A 19,358-nucleotide genomic window follows, 5' to 3' on the forward strand; every position below is an offset into this window, starting at 1 on the left:
TGACAGACTAATTTTGGAACTTTATGTTCTGAATTATTGACTGTCTCATACAAGTGAGTCGTCCAAAGGAGGTGTGAGTCTGGACCAGACCATGCTGCAACAATATACATAACCTCGCATAGTAAAATTTACCACTTAGTAAGTTTTCAAAATCTATGTCTATTGCTATGATATTTCTTTTCATTTTTGTGCTAATTAGTTTTCCTAATAAGTATGAATTTAAGAAAGAAAAAATGTTTCCAATATTGAAAAACTGGAAAACAAGAAAGCTTTCTATTTAGTTGTCCCTTAACTAACCTATTTCCACTTTCATTTGTTTAGGGACTCCTGGAAGTTCAAAACCAATTGCATGATATTACTAGAGTGGAGTGCCTAAAATTGTCCTAGTTTATGTCTGTTTTTCTATTATAATTACTAAGAGCAGAACATTTCATTATTATGAATGTTTACTGTTGAATGATCAATTATATGTTCACCTTACATGTGACTCTCTTAAAAAAGAAAATTGATATTCAGGTAATAATCTCATTTTTTCTTTACTCATAGGGCAAAGGCCCATCCGAATATAAATGATCCAAATATGTGTTTCAAATCTGAGCTTTATTTTAATGGCCGGAAGTGATCAAATTTAACTGATAAAGCAAATGAAAAATATCAATAAAAGCAAGTGAATTTAGGCTAAAATTTTGCAGGACTTGGCATTGTACAAACCTACAATGAACACATGAAACCATATTTTCTCAAATTACAGTGAACAGTTATATTTTACAATGATAAAATGTTTTATTAAAAAATACAACCTAATTAACTATTTTCAATACCTAATTCAGACAATGTGGAGATAAATCCTTAACCATTAGGGATTATAGATAGAAAACTTTGGATTTTGAGTTCATGAGAAGTCCCATGGTAGATACACAAATTCACAGAGAGGTGCCTTGCCTAATGATGCAGAGTTTTAGATAGTTCTAAAAGTCTGATTGTTTCCTTTTGATGACAAAACTTAGTACTATCAAATATCTCCAAAAAGTATGGCCTCCAGACAGAACTGTTCATAGGTACTCTGCAGGTCCTGTTCAAATCTCTATTTTTGGACTATCAAAAATAATAAAATTATTTGCTTTTTGTGTGTTAATTACCCACCATTTTACTAGGCCAGTGATTTTTTCTTGCTCAACTTTTCTATCACCAGTATCTTGCCCAGTTTCTTCACCTCCATGAATAAATAAATGAATAAAAATAAATAAACAAATGAAGATACAGTAGCTTTTTATAAATCACAGTAGATTTTTCTATAGTGTGATCCTGAGTAAGGCATAAATTAGTCAATCATTCTGGATACACTACTGAGAAAAGACAAAAATATGGCATTATAACGCAGCTGAGGATGCTTGTCGTCACTCCCTTGAATGAATCAGAGTACAGGCATACCTCATTTTGTGGATATTGCATTTTTTACAAATTGAAGATTTGTGGCAACCCCGAGTCAAGCAAGTCCATCAGCACCATTTTTCTAACAGCATTTGTTCGCTTCGTGTCTCTGTGTTACATTTTGGTAATTCTCACAATAATTGAAACTTTTCCCTTATTACTATATTTGAATTATTGCAATCTCATGATAAAATTTAAACAGATGAAGAATTGCTTCTAGGATGAACAAAGAGAGTGGTCTCTTGAGATGGGATCTGCTCATGGTGAAGATACTGTGAAGACTGTTGAAATGACAACAAAGGGTTTAGAATATTAATAAACTTAGGTGATAAGGTGGCAACGGGGTTTGAGAGGATTGACTCCAATTTTGAAAGAAGTCCTACTGTGGATAAAATGCTATCAAACAGCATTGCACATGACAGAAAAATCCTATGTGAAAGGAAGTGTCAACCAATGTGGCAAGACTGCTATAGCCACTCGAACTGTTGGTAACAACCACCCTGATCTGTCAGCAGCCAGACCCTCTTCCACCAGCCAAAGGATGACGACTCGCTGAAAGGTCTAATGATGGTTAGTGTTTTTTAGCAATTAAGTATTTTTTAAATTAAGATATGTACACTGGTTTTTAAACATAATGCTATTACACACTTAACAGACAACAGCACCGTGTAAACATAACTGCTATCTATATGTGCTGGAAAACCAAAAGTGTATTTGACTCGCTTTATTACAATATTCACTTTATTGCTGTGGTCTGGAACCCAACCTGTAATATTTCCATGGTATGCTTGTAAATGGAAAATGCTAGTTGGGTGGGGGGATGGGTTAGCCTGGTGATGGGTATTAAAAAGGGCACATTCTGCATGGAGCACTGGGTATTATGCACAAACAATGAATCATGGAACACTACATTAAAAACGAACGATGTAAAAAAAAAAAAGAAAAAGAAAACACTAGTAAGGGGCGCCTGGGTGGCTTAGTCGGTTAAGTGGCTGCCTTCAACTCAGGTCATGATCCTGAGGTCTTGAGATAGAGCCCCGCATCGGGCTCCTTGCTCAGCAGGAAGTCTGCTTCCTCTCTGGCTGCAGCTCCCCCTGCTTGTGCACCCTCTCTCGCGCTGAAGAATAAATAAATAAAACCTTAAAAAAAAAAAAGAAAAAGAAAACACTACTAAGTTGTTAAATTGATCTGATGTAGTCAGCAAGGGAGATACTATGTCAAGAGAGCTTTAGCATGGAAAACCACAGCCTCCTCTGATTGCTGTTGTTGATAGACTGAACCACTCTGGTATTTCTTTTAACTCAGAATAATTTTCCTGTCTTATGACTGTGACTAGGCTGTAAATATCATTATAGTTTTATTTTTTTAATTTTTAAAATATATAGTATGATTCATTTCTGGTAAAAACACACTGATAATCAACTGTAATAAATTTTAAAAACCCTCTCTGTGTATGGATATTTTCTTCATCATATAATAGTTTTTTCTAAAATATATGATGCCAGTTCATTCTAGGAGTAGAATTAGGGATTAGAGAGAGGGACTTTCATTTTTTTTCCTTTTATTTACTTCAAAGGATGGAGAAATCACAGGTATGGTTTACTTTTTGCAACATTAAAAATTTAATTCTTGAATAATTATTACTTTTAATTAAACAATATAATAACTCAATTACTGAATGCTATCACAACTAGTACTCCCAAAACAAAGCAAGCAAAAAATTATGCGATGTACTTAAAATGCCACCAAAATTTATAGGATAATTTTATTTCTTTTTTGGAAAAAAAGATCTGAGCACATACAGTGTAGGTTACCCCATAAAGTGAATAATTAAAATAGATAATATGTTACAAATTGAGTTTTAAAAGATGAAATAAATAATGAATTCTTCTCATGATCTAGTATGTTGATAAAAATGGAAAAATTTTGAAGGCCTTAATTTGTCCCAAGAGTTTTCTTTATAGGTACTGGATTTTTCAAAAGATAAAAAAGAGAATTTTATTGCCATATTGGTCTTTCCAATTATCCATTTAACATAAAATCATGTTCCTATCATAACCATAAATCTAGAAATGTTTGTATTTTAATTTTGAATACTATTATTCTATTTCCTGTATAATCTGTTATCATAGTCTGAATCACTCCTTTGTTGGAAACTCTCCTCAGAATTTCTGGGGAGAGAAATTAGACTGAAAATTAATTTCCTATTTGAGAGAATTCTTAGAATTTAAATAAAACTATTGGTTGAACTGAAACCACAAAATTAGCATTTTACTAATCACTAGTTTAAATAGCTGTGGAACAAAGACATCTGCCATCACCTTGATCATCAACCAAAGTTACTTTTTCTTCCAGTCTTGGATTCAAGGTATTGTCTTTACATTTGGCAAAATTACTATGATTTCACATTGTCTAATCTTTCTTTCATTCTTCATTAAGATGCATTTGTAACTTTTCTATGTGTTTGCAAACATTGATACCTTCTTATGATATACTGGTAGCTTAGAGATGCATTTGCAAATTTCGTCACCATCCATCTCAGATCTTTAGGTGAAAAATTAATATAGTACAAAGACCAAATCATTTTTGATGACTTAGTAACTAACACCTTATATATTGAAAAGCAGATGCATAATTTCAGTAGAGACTTGTGGGAAGGTAGTTTGAATTATTTTGCCCAATTCCATGGAAACTCGTTACGCAAAATAATTTCTGGTCTTTTTAATTACTGTAACAGAGACCATTTCTGGTACAGTGTTTCAAAGCCAGTTTTACTTCATATCATTTGGCTAACAAAATTAATTCTATAAAGGTGTGTCAATGATAGATGTAAAAGACTACTTTTTGTAAAGATGGTTTAATTTGGATATTTGAAATGATGCCAAATGGATAAAGATAGTAAATTCATTTTGGGTTTATAAATATACCTTCTTTACTAATATGTTTAGATTATACAGTTTGTAAACCGAAGCAGTATATATAAAAATGTCAGTATTAGTTTGTTGAATGAGGCATAAACAAATTGCATGTATAACATCATTTATTTAAAAAATTTCTCTGTAAACCATTCTCCTACCACATTTAAGTATCAGTAGTTATAGATTATTGCAATTTGATGGATCTCTGGAAATCAAACATAACAAGACATCTGTATCTTATGATTCTGTCCAATCATCTTCATACAGTCATGTCATGGATATATCAGTGTAGCAAAACATGAAGTGATAGCTAGATTCTTTTAAAAATATAACTGATGGAGGTTAATAGTTTCTACATAACGCACTGATATCATTTCTCCTGAAGATTCTGAAAGAGCAGGATGCTCTGAAATAGATTTAAAGGAGGAAGACATTTTCCAAAATTTTCAGATAAAATTAAATGTTAGCTCTTACTGGATTTCAATTTATTACCCAGCAAATCTGATGATCTAGAGGGAAAAGTTTGGGTTTTTTAAATTGTATTTAAATATTCATTATTCTCTATTCCTCTGACAAAACCATATTACCATATTCAAGAACCAAATGTTTTGTTTTAGAATGTTAGTGGATAAAAGTATTGGTAACAAATTGGTATTTCTTAAAATAAGCACTGAACAAGGTAACTGGAATCAGAAACTAAATTTATACTGAACAGCAAAATTTAAAAAATCATGTTAATGAAAATACCACTTCTCAAATGAATATATTTTAGCACAAATTTTCCTTTGTTGGAAAATCAAGGATTTCTTTTTCATTTTATTAGAAGATCTACTCCTTTTTTATTTCTCTTATATAGGCCTTGACAACCATGAGGTTTCTCATCCTTACCTGCCTTGTGGCTGTTGCTCTTGCCAGGCCTGTGAGTATAGTAGAGAATTTAGAAGCTTGTAGATTCTTGTTAGAAATGACCTGATATCTTATCAAACACAAAATATAGAGAATAATGATCTTAAAGCATGGGATGATCTCTAATTAAAGGCTTGGTATTAAAACTGTGGTAATGCTTCACAAGCCTTAACTCTAAACAAAATGTCTGATGTGAAATATAAGCACTACTCAATAAAAAAAATTAAAAATGAAAAGTTAAAAAAAGGAACGTATTCACAAGATACTAAATAAGAGCAAAGAATAGAATTAGGCTCTTTCCTTGGGTCATCACAGAATTAGCATAGTTGTAAACATATAATAGGTCTCAGTTTTCCTTACCAAATATAACATAAAGACACATGTTCCAGGGTGCCTGGGTGGCTCAGTTGGTTAAGCCACTGCCTTCAGCTCAGGTCATGATCCTGGAGTCCCGGGATTGAGTCCCGCATCGGGCTCCCTGCTCAGCAGGGAGTCTGCTTCTCCCTCTGACCCTCTTCCCTCTCATGCTTTCTATCTCTCATTCTCTCTCTCTCTCTCTCTCTCTCAAATAAATAAATAAAATCTAAAAAAAAAACCCTCTTAGTATTTAAAAAAAAAAAAAAGACACATGTTCCAGTGTCTTTACTTTTGGAACCAAAGTCAACCCTCATTTGAGACAGCCTGTGTCAACCAATTTTTTCCCAATATATAAAAAATGAGGCTGATTCTGCTGATTCAAAAGTCAAGTTATTGTGGTCACCGTAGACAGTGAAACTAGATAATGTAATGAAAAGACCTTTCTTCTCAAAAATAATTTTTAAAAAAAGCTATTCTGTTAGTTACATGAAGCAACGTGTTATTCTGTTCCCTTGTGATGTGGAGTTAATGAAGGAGAGAGGAATAATAAGGATTGCCTGACGAGAAAATAACTCATAAAATAATGATCTGGGGTATTTGGACATTGCAACTATCAAATACAGAAGCAAAAGTTTCTGAAGTGCTGACACATGATTTTATTGATGAGACTCTTACTCTCTAAATCCCTATTAGGATAATGAGGAATCACCAGTAACTGAACTTCTTACCCAGTAGAATTTTGTTTATGTTACACTCTAAGCACCATAGAAAGAGATCTCTGACTTAAAGTTAGGAAAAAAGATCCAAGTCCTCAGAAATGTGTCATTGGAGTAGTTCTTCTCTTGTCCTTTTACAATGAAAATGAATTAAGGTTCCTCAGAAAGCAGATTCTACCCCCTATTCCAAAGAAAAACATCATATTGTTTAATGCTATCATTTAATCAACCTAAGCCTTGTCCCCCAGAGTCAGAGTGCAGATTGAGAAAAATTTTATATAATGTAGTTGATGATAAAAATAATAGCCAGACAAACATTTAATTAGGAAAAGCATACATTTTACTCCACAAATTTCTAATGGTTTTAAAATCACCTTTAGAGCTCTCATGTAATATAAATAGTTCAGAAAACTAAGTAGCTTATTTATCACCTTGGATTAATTTAAACTAAGAATTTTTTTTAGTCTTTTTACATAGTTTTCCTCAATTTTCTGCCATATTCTAAGAAAATGGCAAAAATAAACTATTTTGCTTTGGTATTTGTTAATAAAAATTATGGTTCCTTTTTTTTCCTTTTTGTTCCCAGGGAAACTTGGTTTCAGATAAATTTAGCTATTAAAATATGAACCTTTCTTAAATGGCAATGTTTAAATTCATAGTATATGTGTATTGTGGTATTATTATTATTATTGTATTTTGATTCCTTTTTTTGTTTTGTTTTACAATTCTCTATTGTTTTTCACAGAAACTTCCTCTTAGACACCCAGAACTCATTCAAGTGAGTATTCTAGTCTATGTTCCAAGAACTCCCTCCAAATATGGAATTTAAGTGATGATGTATTGATAACACATTGACCCTAGACCTGTTTCCTCTCTTCTCTATAAAACAGTTTCACATTCACTGAGACACAATAACTTCAGTTCATGTGCTGACAAATTTTGATTTGTTTTCACAAACTTTGTTAGAGAAGGGGGCACATGGACTTAGAATAAAAATTTGTGGTTAATAAAAACCTAATTCAAGAGAAATAATTAAACAGAATATGTTAACATGGATTTATTTTAATGTATTCTTGCTTCCTTCTCTTCTGCTTGCACTCTAACATGTGATTTATAATTTAATTTCATTTTGCACACCAGATCTTGAATTAGATACCTCTACCACATGTTTCTGAAAGAGCCATTGATCCTCACTGTGTCCACTGATTGAATAATACCTTTTTATTGACTTTTTTTATTCTTTGCAGAATGAACCAGACAGCGGAGAGGTAAGGTTCTTGCTCTACCCTCCTTCCAGCCCCCAACCTTTTTTGTTAGCTGTGATGAATGGTGAATGTCTTCTTCACTCCAGTTTTTATTCATCTTCAAATGTTTCCACATACTCAGCTACTTTACTCTCTCAAAACTCTGTTTTGATTAAATCCTTATTTAATTCCTCCTTTAACATTTTGTTAAGCATAGACTTACTAAATCTTTAGGCTGGTCAAAAATGAATCCCAATAGGGTGTCTCTTTAGTTTTAAAAAAATTTAGATCATAAAACCAAAACTAATTATCTTTTCTTCTACCTAAGAAATATGTTGGTTTACCTAATTAAAATTGATAACTTGCATTCAAATGGACAAACATGTTCCTTTTGGGTATGTTTTCCTTTTTTTTTTTTTTTTTCATCATTTACAATTTAATTCTACAGGAAGTTCTCAGAGAAAGACAGTTTCCCAGGTTTGCCCTGGTGAGTATTATCCTTTTATTCTTCTTAAAAGACAAACACGTTTTTCGGGGACAATTACTTTAATTTGGTTTATAAATGTATTTTTTCACTTGGCTTGATCAAATCTTCCCTTCATTCAGTCACCCAGGCACCCACAAAGAATATTAAAACCATATATTCAAATTATTAAAGAGCTGTTTTAAATTTTAATCTGTACCTGTGCATTTGCCTCTGTGCAAACACTCATGCTTTCCTTTGCATAACCTAGTCAGGACACATAATTTCCATACACATTCTGATGGAATACTCTCTATCTCTAAATAATACCATTTTATGTATTGTGTTTTCTATAGTTTTGTGACTTAATTGTCAAATAAAACATAAATAGAAATTTTACTTCAAGACCACTATTTTAAAAGTTTGATAGGCAACCCAACTTTGCTTGAGTGATTTTTAACATAATTTTCTTTCCTTCTTTCTTTCTTTCCTTTTCTTCTTTCTCTCTTTCTTTCTCTCTTCCTTTCTTCCTTCCTTCCTCTCCTTCCTTCCTTCCTTCCTTCCTTCCTTCCTTCCTTCCTTTCCTTTCTTTCTTTCTTTCTTCTCTTTCTTTCTTTCTTTCTTTCTTTCTTCTTTCTTTCTTTCTTTCTTTCTTTCTTTCTTTCTTTTCTTTCTTTCTTTCCTTCTCCCCCACCCCCCAACTCTCTCTTTCTTTTTTCTTTCTTTTTTTTGTAGCCTACATCAAGAGAGCTAAGAGAGGTAAGGAAATCTCCACAAGATACACTGTCAAGTTAACCAAGAGGAGCAAGTGTTGTGCTGTCCACTTCTTTATTGCTTTTTATGGAAATAGGCTTATTGAACCAACAGATGAGATCAAGAGAACTCAGAACTATGAATAAAACAAGATGAAAGATAACAATAAAATGTAGTGGGACAAATTTTTTTTTTGTTATTTAAGTGCATATTTACATACAGCTTAGGCAAAGAAAGCTTAGCAAAGAGAAACTAATGTTAGAAGTGATATAGCAAGAAATATTAGTACATTCATAAAAAACATGTTTATTTTTTAAGTTGCAGCAGCACAATGCAAGGTACATTTTCTTATAGATGTTCATTCATTTATGTCCCTGTGCATGAATGTTGTTTCTCTTTTCTTTTTTATCCCTCAGGCTTACTTCAGTGAACTGAGCCAGGTAAGGAACACCAATGATATTTAAATTATTTTAAAAGTTTGTCCTTCAAAAATAGATTTTATAAGCTATACTTTATTGATTCCAGCAGAGAGAACGTCTGAGAGAAAAACAGAACGATGTACTAAAGTACCAAAACTTTCTTTAAATAGTATGGCAAAAAAATGTAGTCTTGCAATAGGAAAATTGTCTTAATTCAGGAAAAAAAAATAGTTTTTCATTGGCATTTGTAGTTTCCTTGAATTTTCAGTCAGACATTCAAAATAACTAATGAATTTTGTGGGAGAATTCTAAAGAATACTGATTTATTGTTTTTATAGCTATGAGGCAAACAAATATTAGTATGAATGAATGGATGGATGAAGGAAGGAAAGAAGGAAAGAAGGAAGGAATGTGTGCATGTTGTGGATGCACTAAGGACTGGTCAATTATTTGTACTTGTTGCCAAAGCTGAAGAAATGCTTCATTCAGGCTATTACATAAAGCAATATATCTGTTCCAAAAATGTTTTACATAGTCACAATTGATTATTCACTTTATTTAAACATGATTTTTAAAATCTGGATTGTCTACTAGATTTTTAATAGATTTAGTATTAAGAGAACACACAGGTGCTCAAAATTTATAAAATAAATATATCTCCTATCCTTCATATCCAAATGTTATCTTTTCTTGACACAATACTAAGAATAAATCACTGAGGAACGATCCTTTGTTTTAAAACTATTTGGTAGTTGTTATTTTACATTTGAATATTTATCATGAAACATAAAATTAATTCTTTTCTCTTTTCCTAAGGGACAGGCCGTGGAATACCCTGAGGTAAGACACCTTTATTTTTATAAACACCGCCCTTATATATCATACACAGTATATGCTGTCGGCTTTATGTTAGCAAAACTATCTTCTCAAAGTGAGCAAGATTAAACTTCTCAGTTTAGTAAACAGTACTATTATATCCAAGAATGTACAATTCAACTTTATTTTTATCAGAAAAATCCACTTTGCATCATACTCCACCATATACCTGTGCTTATTTTAATAACAGAACATTTAAGTTATTGGGTAAGTTATTACCCTCTTCCCTCCATATATTTTAAATAATATTGACACTCAAAAAAATACATTATATTGGCCCTGAAGTTTTTCAACCTGCTTTTCTCAAACCTGAAACCAATAGTTAGCAACCCAGGATGAAAATGTACAACTAGTTTCCTTCCAATTGTAAAAGTCGCATGATCAGTAACACTGGTTTTCTTTTTCTTAGCAAAAGCAATCTAGCAGCAGTTCATCAAGTGAGGTAAATGATTTTGGTGTTAATTCAATATCCCAATTAGTCAGGAAACATTTATGAAAGCTTGTTGTACCAGGAAGGTTACCTATTTTATAAGGTCTCATTGTACAAGGTGCTGTGTATATGGCTTGATTCTAATTTTAACACATGGGACTATTAGCCCAACAGACTTAAGAAAGAAATTATTTGTCAGAGACAAAATTACAGAATTGTTTTTGGGCAAACAATCATATCTGGCCATCTGTGGTGTCCAAACATTTTTTTCTAGTTATTTTGCCCTACCAGATTTTGGTAGAACTCAATCTTGTCATTAAAAATTATAATAATGATTATGCTTCTAAATCAATTATGTAAACATGTTATATCCTGTGTAGAAATCAACCAATTCTAGGTTAATTAATCACAAATCTTCGCCTCTTGGTATCCCAAAGAAAAAAAAATTGCAGGCATAGAAGGTGTTGAGGTCCTGCTGTTAACTTCGGGAGACTTTCGCCCAAATTGCAAAATAAAACAAACCCAATTATGTGGAGTTTCTGTGAATTCAGTAAAGGTGAATATTTTATATCCACCTTCAACATTCTGAATAACCTCCCTGGTGAAAGCACAGAGAAGAAAAAAGGAATTATTGACATAACATGTATCTCAAATTATTCACCTTCTCTCAGTTATGCAGGAATTTGTGGCTAAAATCAGTTAACCACAGTTATTTAGTAATAATATTTTATTTATTTTTAATTAGTATTAGTATTCTACCTTAATTAGTATTCTTACCTTAAATATAAACTAATAAGTCATAAAATTAAAAGTGTGCCTGTTTCTATTTTTTGAAGGAAGTTGTTCCCAATAACACTGAGGTGAGATATGTTTGTTAAATTTAAAATATACCATTATCCAAGATGCGTCACAATTTACTTAAACAAATTATATATATTATATATATAATATATATATATATATTGTTTGTTTGTTTGTTTAGCAGAAGCAAATTCCAAGAGAAGACACACTCTACCAACACTACCTGGTAAAATTTCATTAAAAGCTTATCAAAGGCAAATGTACCAAGGAATAAGAATGTTATATTGATAAATTATTTCTCCTCATTATCTGCTAAAATTTAACCCATAGCAAGTATGTCTGATGGACGCTAGATATTGGCTGATTCCTCTATGAAAATAACACTAACAACTTTTTTATCCCAGGTATTTAATTTACACTTTCAGTTGAATATTTGGGTTGTATAGTCTGTTTTGGATCTGAATAGCCTAGTATTTAAATGACAGTCTGTAGATTTGGCCAGACTTGAATTTGCCCCTAAGTTTTACCTTTTCCCAGCATGTGATGTTGGACAGTCTGCTTATCTCCTGTAAGTCTAAAATCTAAATTCTAAAATGACAATAATAAATATTAAATGATGTGAGAGCAGTTAATACAATACAATCCAGAGTGTAAAGTAAATGATAAATAAATGTGGCTAATATCAGAAACATCATCATTTTTTCCCCAGTTCATCTAATATTTTTATTTCATTTGACCAAGGTTAAATCTTTGGTCAGAAAGCAAAAATCATTTTTAATTTTGTTAGTAATTCTGACACAAGATACTTTATAAGTAAAATTGCCTGAATACTCACTTATATCTAACTGTACTTTAACTTATTTTAAGTTTAAAATAAGTTAAGAAAGTAGTTTTTCTAATGTTTTAAAAGGAAATAATTGATTTAGTCCAAATTATTTGTGGTAGAAATAACACTGAAATAGGATTAATAATTCCTCATTCTTTACTTCTGGGAAAAGCATCATAGGATTCTAGCTTCATTACTTGAAAATGATGGGGTTGTACTGAATGGTATCCAAGCAACTGAGAATATTTTTTCTTTTGAATAGGAACAGCTTCGTAAACTGAGCAAATACAACAAACAACAGCTGGTAATATTTTATTTATTATAATACAAAATCATATTCTGCAGAATGAAATTACATTAAATTTCAAGTTGGGTTCACTTCAAAAGATGTATTCATTTTTCTCAAGAAATTATTCTAGCCTTGGTAGTTAATAATAATTGAAAAACTATTCATATGATCGCCTATATATTTACTGTCAAAGCCATTTTTTTCTATTTATGCCCAGACTAATGTTGTCTATCCTATCCATAATTAGTAACCACGGAGAAACTTACTTTGACTAAATTCCATTACGAATCCTTTTATATTCTCTGTGATGATGCATTATATTCAGGACTTAATGATGTGTTTATTTTCCGAAGGCCAGTCCTGGTTGGGAACTCTATATAAATATTCCTGCTCATGAGAGCACAGAATGTGCCAAATAAACTTTCCATTTAAGGAAACAGTATAGACTCTGTAGGAGGAATCGGAAGTCCTAAACATTCAAATTGTTTTTGTCAAAGCTCTCTAAGAAAGGATGGTCAACTCACTGATATGAGGAATTCTTAATCTCAGGAAACAAACTGAGGGTTGCTGGAGTGGTGGGGGGTGGGAGGGATAGGGTGGCTGGGTGATAGACATTGGGGAGGGTATGTGCTATGGTGAGCGCCGTGAATTGTGCAAGACTGATGAATCACAGATCTGTACTTCTGAAACAAATAATGCAACATATGTTAAGAAAAAAAAGAAGATAGCAGGAGGGGAAGAATGAAGGAGAGTAAGTCGGAGGGGGAGACAAACTATGAGAGACGGTGGACTCTGAAAACCAAACTGAGGGTTCTAGAGGGGAGGGGAGTGGGGGGATGGGTTAGCCTGGTGATGGGTATTAAAGAGGGCACATTCTGCGTGGAGCACTGGGTGTTATGCACAAACAATGAATCATGGAACACTACATCAAAAACTAATGATGTAATGTATGGCGATTAACATAACAATAAAAAATTTAAAAAATGCAAAAAAAAAAAGAAAGGATGGTCAAGTTGAACTTAATTGTCTCTGGACTTGTTTCCTTATGTGTGTGAAATGGAAATATAGTTATTCTCGCTTCCTGGTGTTATTCTGAATATTGAATTAGCAATCACCTACTCAGCTAGCCCTGAGTCTGGCTTGTAGCAAGTCCAATAAAATGTTCATTCCTTCTCCTCCTGCCCCAACTTCTCAGTCTTTATAAAATTTGCTGTGCTCATGAACTTTTGAAAACATTATGAAGGGTTTTTTTTACTCAAGATGTGCATTTGAACTATAATGCCTTAAACTCTTTATGCTGAGTGTATGAATAGATCAAAAACATATCAATCAGCACAACCATTTAGTTTTGATCCTTTTGATTATTAAAAAGTCATTCACTTGGGAGAAAAAAAAACACCTTACTTTTAGTTACAGCAAATCAACTTAATTAGGACTTTAGGGGAAAAGCCCTATCCTAGTTTAGCAAAATTACATTTTTCATTTTCTTCTGTTATGAATGTAGGAAGAGGAAAGCCAATAATGAATTAAATTTGGACCTCAACTGTTAATCTTATATCAGTGTCCAAGTTGCTTGTGTTTAAAATAAAGTCCAAATAAATTTAAATATATCAGTACCCCACTGGAATTCACCATTACTGATCTAAGAAATTACTGGAATGATATATTTTACTATTTTAGCTATGATATGGCTAAGCGGTAACCTTTCACAACTATTATTACTATCCTGGTCTTGCTAATGGGATTCATCGTATTTCATGGTTGTATCGTCAGTGCTTAGCATATTCATCCCTGAATGAATGAAAGTACTTAGTAAATGTTTGTTATTCATAAATGAATAAACTCAATATACTAAAATAAAACGTTTTCTCTTCCTTAGGAAGCTATCCATGACCAGGTAAGATTATTTATTAAATCTAGAATACTTTAATATTTCCTTCATGTGTTATGTTTTTATAATATGTGCTTCTCTTTTTTAAAAGAAATATATCTCGAGAGAGAAGTTGTTCTACTAACCATACCTGATAATATTTAAAAATTTACCAAAGATCAAATTTAAATAAATGATTAATAAGTAGCCATGAACAGAAAAAACGTAGTCTTAGAAAATTGGTAGGTTATTTTTTCCCAGTATATGAACCTTACAAATTATTTTTCCAAACTATCGTAATCCTAGCCTTACTTGAATATTTTTTCTGAAGTTGAAAAATAAAAAGTGTTTTGCTACTTCTTGATAATTCTGGCATAGAATACAGTTTACCCTAAATTTCACAGATGATGCTATGTTCTTGGTACATTGTAAAATGAATGTGTTGTACCAGATGTCTAAGTAATTCAGAATGTACTTTATTTCCTTTTATACAGCAACAACTTCACAGAATGAATGAAAACAACCTCCTCCAACTGGTAATATTTTGTTTAATAAATTACACAGGATTAATATACTCTCAAATTTAAATATGTTTGTTTTTAAAAAGCCTCATACTTTGGAAGTGATTGTTTTCTTCTCCAGCAGTTATTTCTCACTCCCAACTTCAGTGATAATTTATATTAATTGATCTGAGAGATTAGAACTACTTCTCACTATTCTTTGGAATGGGAGCTGTGCCAGTCTGTGTCTCAGCTGATGGGAACAATGTATTTATAGTCATAAGGACTATGAAGTGTTAATCTCCATGGTTACATTAATTTCTCTTCTAACATATTTCTTAATTTTATATCTTTATGTCCATGATCTGTTTCTAAAATTCAGTTTAGGGCCACCTGGGTGGCTCAGTCAGTTGAGTGTCTGCCTTTGGATCAGGTCGTGATCCCGGAGTCCTGGGATTGAGCCCCACATCGGGCTCCCTGCTCGGTGGGGGGCCTGCTTCTCCCTCTCCCCCTTCTAATGCTCTCTCTCTCAAATAAATCAGTGGAATCTTTAAAAATAAAACAAAATAAATAAAACAAAATAAAATTCAGTTTATATTTAAGAATCTCAAACTCTCAAACTGGTTGACACACTTTTCTTCTGAAGAAACCATCTGGAGAGATACTGAATGTCTCTGCCAAAATACTCTCTGATCTTGTTTTCTCATCTGTGAAATGAGATTGTCAGTAATACCTAACAGATGCCAGTTTTTCCCCTGCCCTAAATTCCATTGATTCCTCGGGGTTCCTAGGGATTCTGATTTCAATTTTAAGGCAATAAGCAGATACTATGAACTATTTGTTGCCATAACAGTTCTGATTCCTGTGAACAGTCAGGTTAATTCCATACCAGCCATGGAGCCCTCCAACTACTACTTGCTATTTAGTGACTCTTATAAAGATTGTTGAGGATGTCCCATATGTCTCAGAAGAAATTGACTCCAGTTAATATGATTGGCAAAATCAGCGTTGCTTCCCAAATCTCTAAAATGAAAAGTATTTCAAACAGGTTGCTTCTTCCAACTTTGAAGCTTCGTTCAGATTTCGAAAGTAACTTTGATTCTTTTTCTTCCCAGAGATCTCACAATCATCTCTTGTGTTGTTAATAGCCATGTCAGAAATGAATGAAATGATTCATTTTCAGAGATTCAAAACAGCAATTGTTCATACATTGTTGCTTTTCAATGGTCTTTCCTTCTAGCCTTTCCAACAATTCTACAAACTTGATGCTTATCCCTTTGCTGCTTGGTATTATCTTCCACAAATCATGCAGTTTATTGCTTATCCACCATCCTACGACATCGCTAAACCCATTGTCTCTGAGAACATTGAAAACGTTGATGTTGTGCCAGAGTGGTGGTAAGTTCATTTAAATTACTGCATATTGATGTTCTACCAAAAGACATAAAAGAAAATCACTTACAGAACATGCCATAGAAACAGATGTAGAATCAACATGGCAAATCAGTGTTTAGTGCTTCATAATGAAATGGAAAATTGATAATATTTTCTGTGGCATCTATGGCTAATGTTAACCCAATAGATCATGTGGAGCAGTGCTATCTATTCTGTAAGTGAAACTCATTCTTGATTAGGGTAGAAAAAAAGCTTTTTCTCCAAATTAAAAATAAAGAATTCTGATATAGAACCCAATTTTATTCTCCTTGCACCTTTATTAATCTTTGAATGCCTTTCTTTTGGTTATACCCATGATATACATAAGGATAGAACACAGATTTTGGTATCCACTTAAAATAATATAACGATGTTTATTTTTCTTAACTCTGAAGGTGATTAAATATAATCATCTTTGCAAAGTATAGTGATGGGAAAATAGACACAGAAAATGAGTAGCAGCCATTTTTTTGAGCTAATAACGTTTTATTGTTGACTACCTTGATCACATAATTTTAACAATTTTTGTTCTTTCAGAAAAATTAAGAATTCCCAGGAACTCCACAATTATGGCTGTTGGTAAGTTTGGAAATTACCTATCTAACCATTAATCCCATTTCCATTTGAAGACAAAGTACAAAGATATGATTGTAGGCTATAATTCTTTTTCTTTTTGCTGATGTCTAGCTACTTGTGAACACATTAGAAGTTAAATAATCACATTGGCTTAGAAATTTGCAAATTTTTGTTTCCTGGTCATACTAGACTTAAACAGCAACTTAAAAATTACCTAATTTTATCTAATATAATTTATCATATTGAAACTCCTATACAAGTATAGGAGTATGGATGTTATTAATTTTCTATGAAGATGTGACTTTGAGACGCAGGTGAACCCAACAGTTGTACCCTGTTCTTTGTGATCACTGCAGTAGAAATCCTTAGCAAGTCACATAGTGAAACCAAATGATTATCTCTCAACAGACAAACAGACTGATACATCAATAGATTTTTTAAAATTACCTTCATCTTCTATATTGGAGCTTTTAGCTGTGTGTGCACGTGTGCATGTATGTGTGTTTCCCTTCGCAATAGTGGGAACTTCCTTTTCAACAGATCAAACTAAAGAAAATGATAAAACTCTGACCCATATGAAAGCTTTTTCTTCTAATTGCCTTGCCATATCTTTTATATTACTGCAAAGGAAAATACTACCTAGTAAAAGAATTTTCAAAACTTAAAAATTAGGAGCAATGGATATATTTGTCAGTAACAGGAAAACACAAATAACATTGTGAACTTTATTTTAAAATGAAGAGGAAATGACAATTAAAATATGCATATCATAAAAGTGTCTCTTCAACTCTAAATATGTAGTATAGCTAACCACATATTTCCTTTTCTATTTACAGATGTGACTGAAAATTCCATTCTCTAAATTTCTCCCATCTACCATGTAAAACCATCCTATCCAAAGGCTTCGACTGTTATTTTAGAATAGGACAATCCCAAATTGAGGGCAATGTTTCTTTTTCAGTTCTCTACTGTATATTAGATAGAATTATCATTATTTTCCTTAAGCTAAATTTTCCTAACAGTTTATTGTCTAAATTCCAGTTGTATCATGCCAGTATGAAGGTCACTGAAACAGAGGGTATTGAAGTCTTTACTAAGTTTCTATTATGGAAATTTTGTGTAAAAAGTCTTTGAATGGCTTCTTCTGTAAGTACCATCATTCCATATAATTGTGTGCAGTGACTGAGATTTTTTCCTTTTTTTCCAATAAATTACAATTTTAAAGCACAGTCCATATTTTCGGTCATTATTCCATTCACCAGCATTTACACAATCCTTTTAAGAGTATGTATATAACATTTTGTTTTCACCAAATTTAGTATGATACTTTCAATCACATTTTAATGAAACAAAGTTAAAATGTCACTTCTGACTGATGCTGGCAAATTATAAACGTGGTTCAAGATCATTCATTTGAAGTCAGTTGTTTACAGACTATTTCCCATGAGGACATCCCACGTCTCTGTGGCATTCGTGAGTGCACTGGGAATTTGAATGAGCCGGTTATACAATTTATTAATGCCATCAGGACCTATTTGGGCCCAACCCACCTGATCATAACTGAATTTATAGGTAGGTAGACTAGGTCATAACCATTTAAAGAGTCACCTCAGCACACACAGTCACCCAGTAGCTGGGGTGGGCTCTTCAGTATCCTCCAGAGCCCAAGGAGGAGCTCTTTCTCAAAATGACAATCCTTACTTGTTCTGACATCCTAAAAGCCCCAGGTGTGATGTACTTTTTAGGGTATATTCCAGATTCCCAACCAACCCAACATGCCATGACCCTTTAAGAACCACCGTATCTACCAGGTGATAACATATGTGAGAAGGCTTCCTGTAGTATGGCCTAAGCCATCAACTGCTCTGCATCCTACCTATAATATATATTATATATGCATAACACCCAAACATGAAATTTTTGTCTTGAAAATGAAGAGAAAGCCACTTAGCATTGGGTCTTCCACCTTCTCTCAGTGTCAAGAAGTACATGGTAAAACAACTTCTTTTTCTTTTTTAATCTAGAGAAGATTTGTCACATACTCAGACTCCTGGACCTGCAAGAAATTAATGGAGGGTGCAGTCCCCTGTGTCTTCATAAAATTTATCTACCAGCTTCTGTCATCATATCACTTCCCAAGCTCTCAAGGATACTTGATATTTCTTGTGTTATGAATCCTATAGAAATAAGGTCATCAAGCGGTGCCTGGGTAGCTCAGTTGGTTGAGCATTTGACTCTTGGTTTCCACTCAGGTCAGGAGTAGAAATGGTTAGATCGAGTCCCACATCAGGCTCTGCGCTCAGCAGGGAGTCTGCTTGAAGATTCCCTCCCTCTGCCCCTCCCCACTACTCTCACAATCTCTCTCTTTCTCTCTCAAATAAATAAATAAATATTTTTTTAAAAAGAAATAAAGTCATCAATTTAATGAATGCACAGTGAGCCATGGAATAAGATAGTCATGTTTCCTGCAGTCTAAACTGTGCTGCAAGACTAGAGTAGACTTGTCCTTAAAACTGTGCCATTAGGTGTTAAGTCTCTGTCTGAAAGAT

General features: G+C 32.9%; 1 protein-coding gene across 1 annotated transcript; it reads left to right on the forward strand.

Moving 5' to 3' along the window:
• Positions 1–3,764: 3,764 nt before the first annotated feature.
• On the forward strand, positions 3,765–18,026 carry CSN1S1 (casein alpha s1). Its single transcript, XM_035726323.1, has 17 exons — positions 3,765–3,799; positions 5,206–5,268; positions 7,074–7,106; positions 7,576–7,596; positions 8,021–8,059; positions 8,771–8,794; positions 9,205–9,228; positions 10,024–10,047; positions 10,493–10,525; positions 11,350–11,373; positions 11,496–11,540; positions 12,403–12,444; positions 14,309–14,326; positions 14,794–14,835; positions 16,040–16,197; positions 16,771–16,812; positions 17,646–18,026. Coding segments are annotated over exons 2-16 (579 nt in total). The 5' UTR covers positions 3,765–3,799; positions 5,206–5,217; the 3' UTR covers positions 16,772–16,812; positions 17,646–18,026.
• Positions 18,027–19,358: the final 1,332 nt, after the last annotated feature.

Source organism: Zalophus californianus, chromosome 2 (assembly GCF_009762305.2).
Source record: "Zalophus californianus isolate mZalCal1 chromosome 2, mZalCal1.pri.v2, whole genome shotgun sequence".
Classification (NCBI taxonomy): domain Eukaryota; kingdom Metazoa; phylum Chordata; class Mammalia; order Carnivora; family Otariidae; genus Zalophus; species Zalophus californianus.

What these genes read in the sequence shown, in the direction of transcription:
- CSN1S1 (XM_035726323.1), top strand. Translation starts at nt 5,218, where the DNA reads ATGAGGTTTCTCATCCTTACCTGCCTTGTGGCTGTTGCTCTTGCCAGG. An exon ending in ATGAACCAGACAGCGGAGAG is followed by an intron (nt 7,597 to 8,020) that starts GTAAGGTTCTTG and finishes TTAATTCTACAG; the next exon opens with GAAGTTCTCAGAGAAAGACA. An exon ending in AAAACAACCTCCTCCAACTG is followed by an intron (nt 14,836 to 16,039) that starts GTAATATTTTGT and finishes CTTTCCTTCTAG; the next exon opens with CCTTTCCAACAATTCTACAA.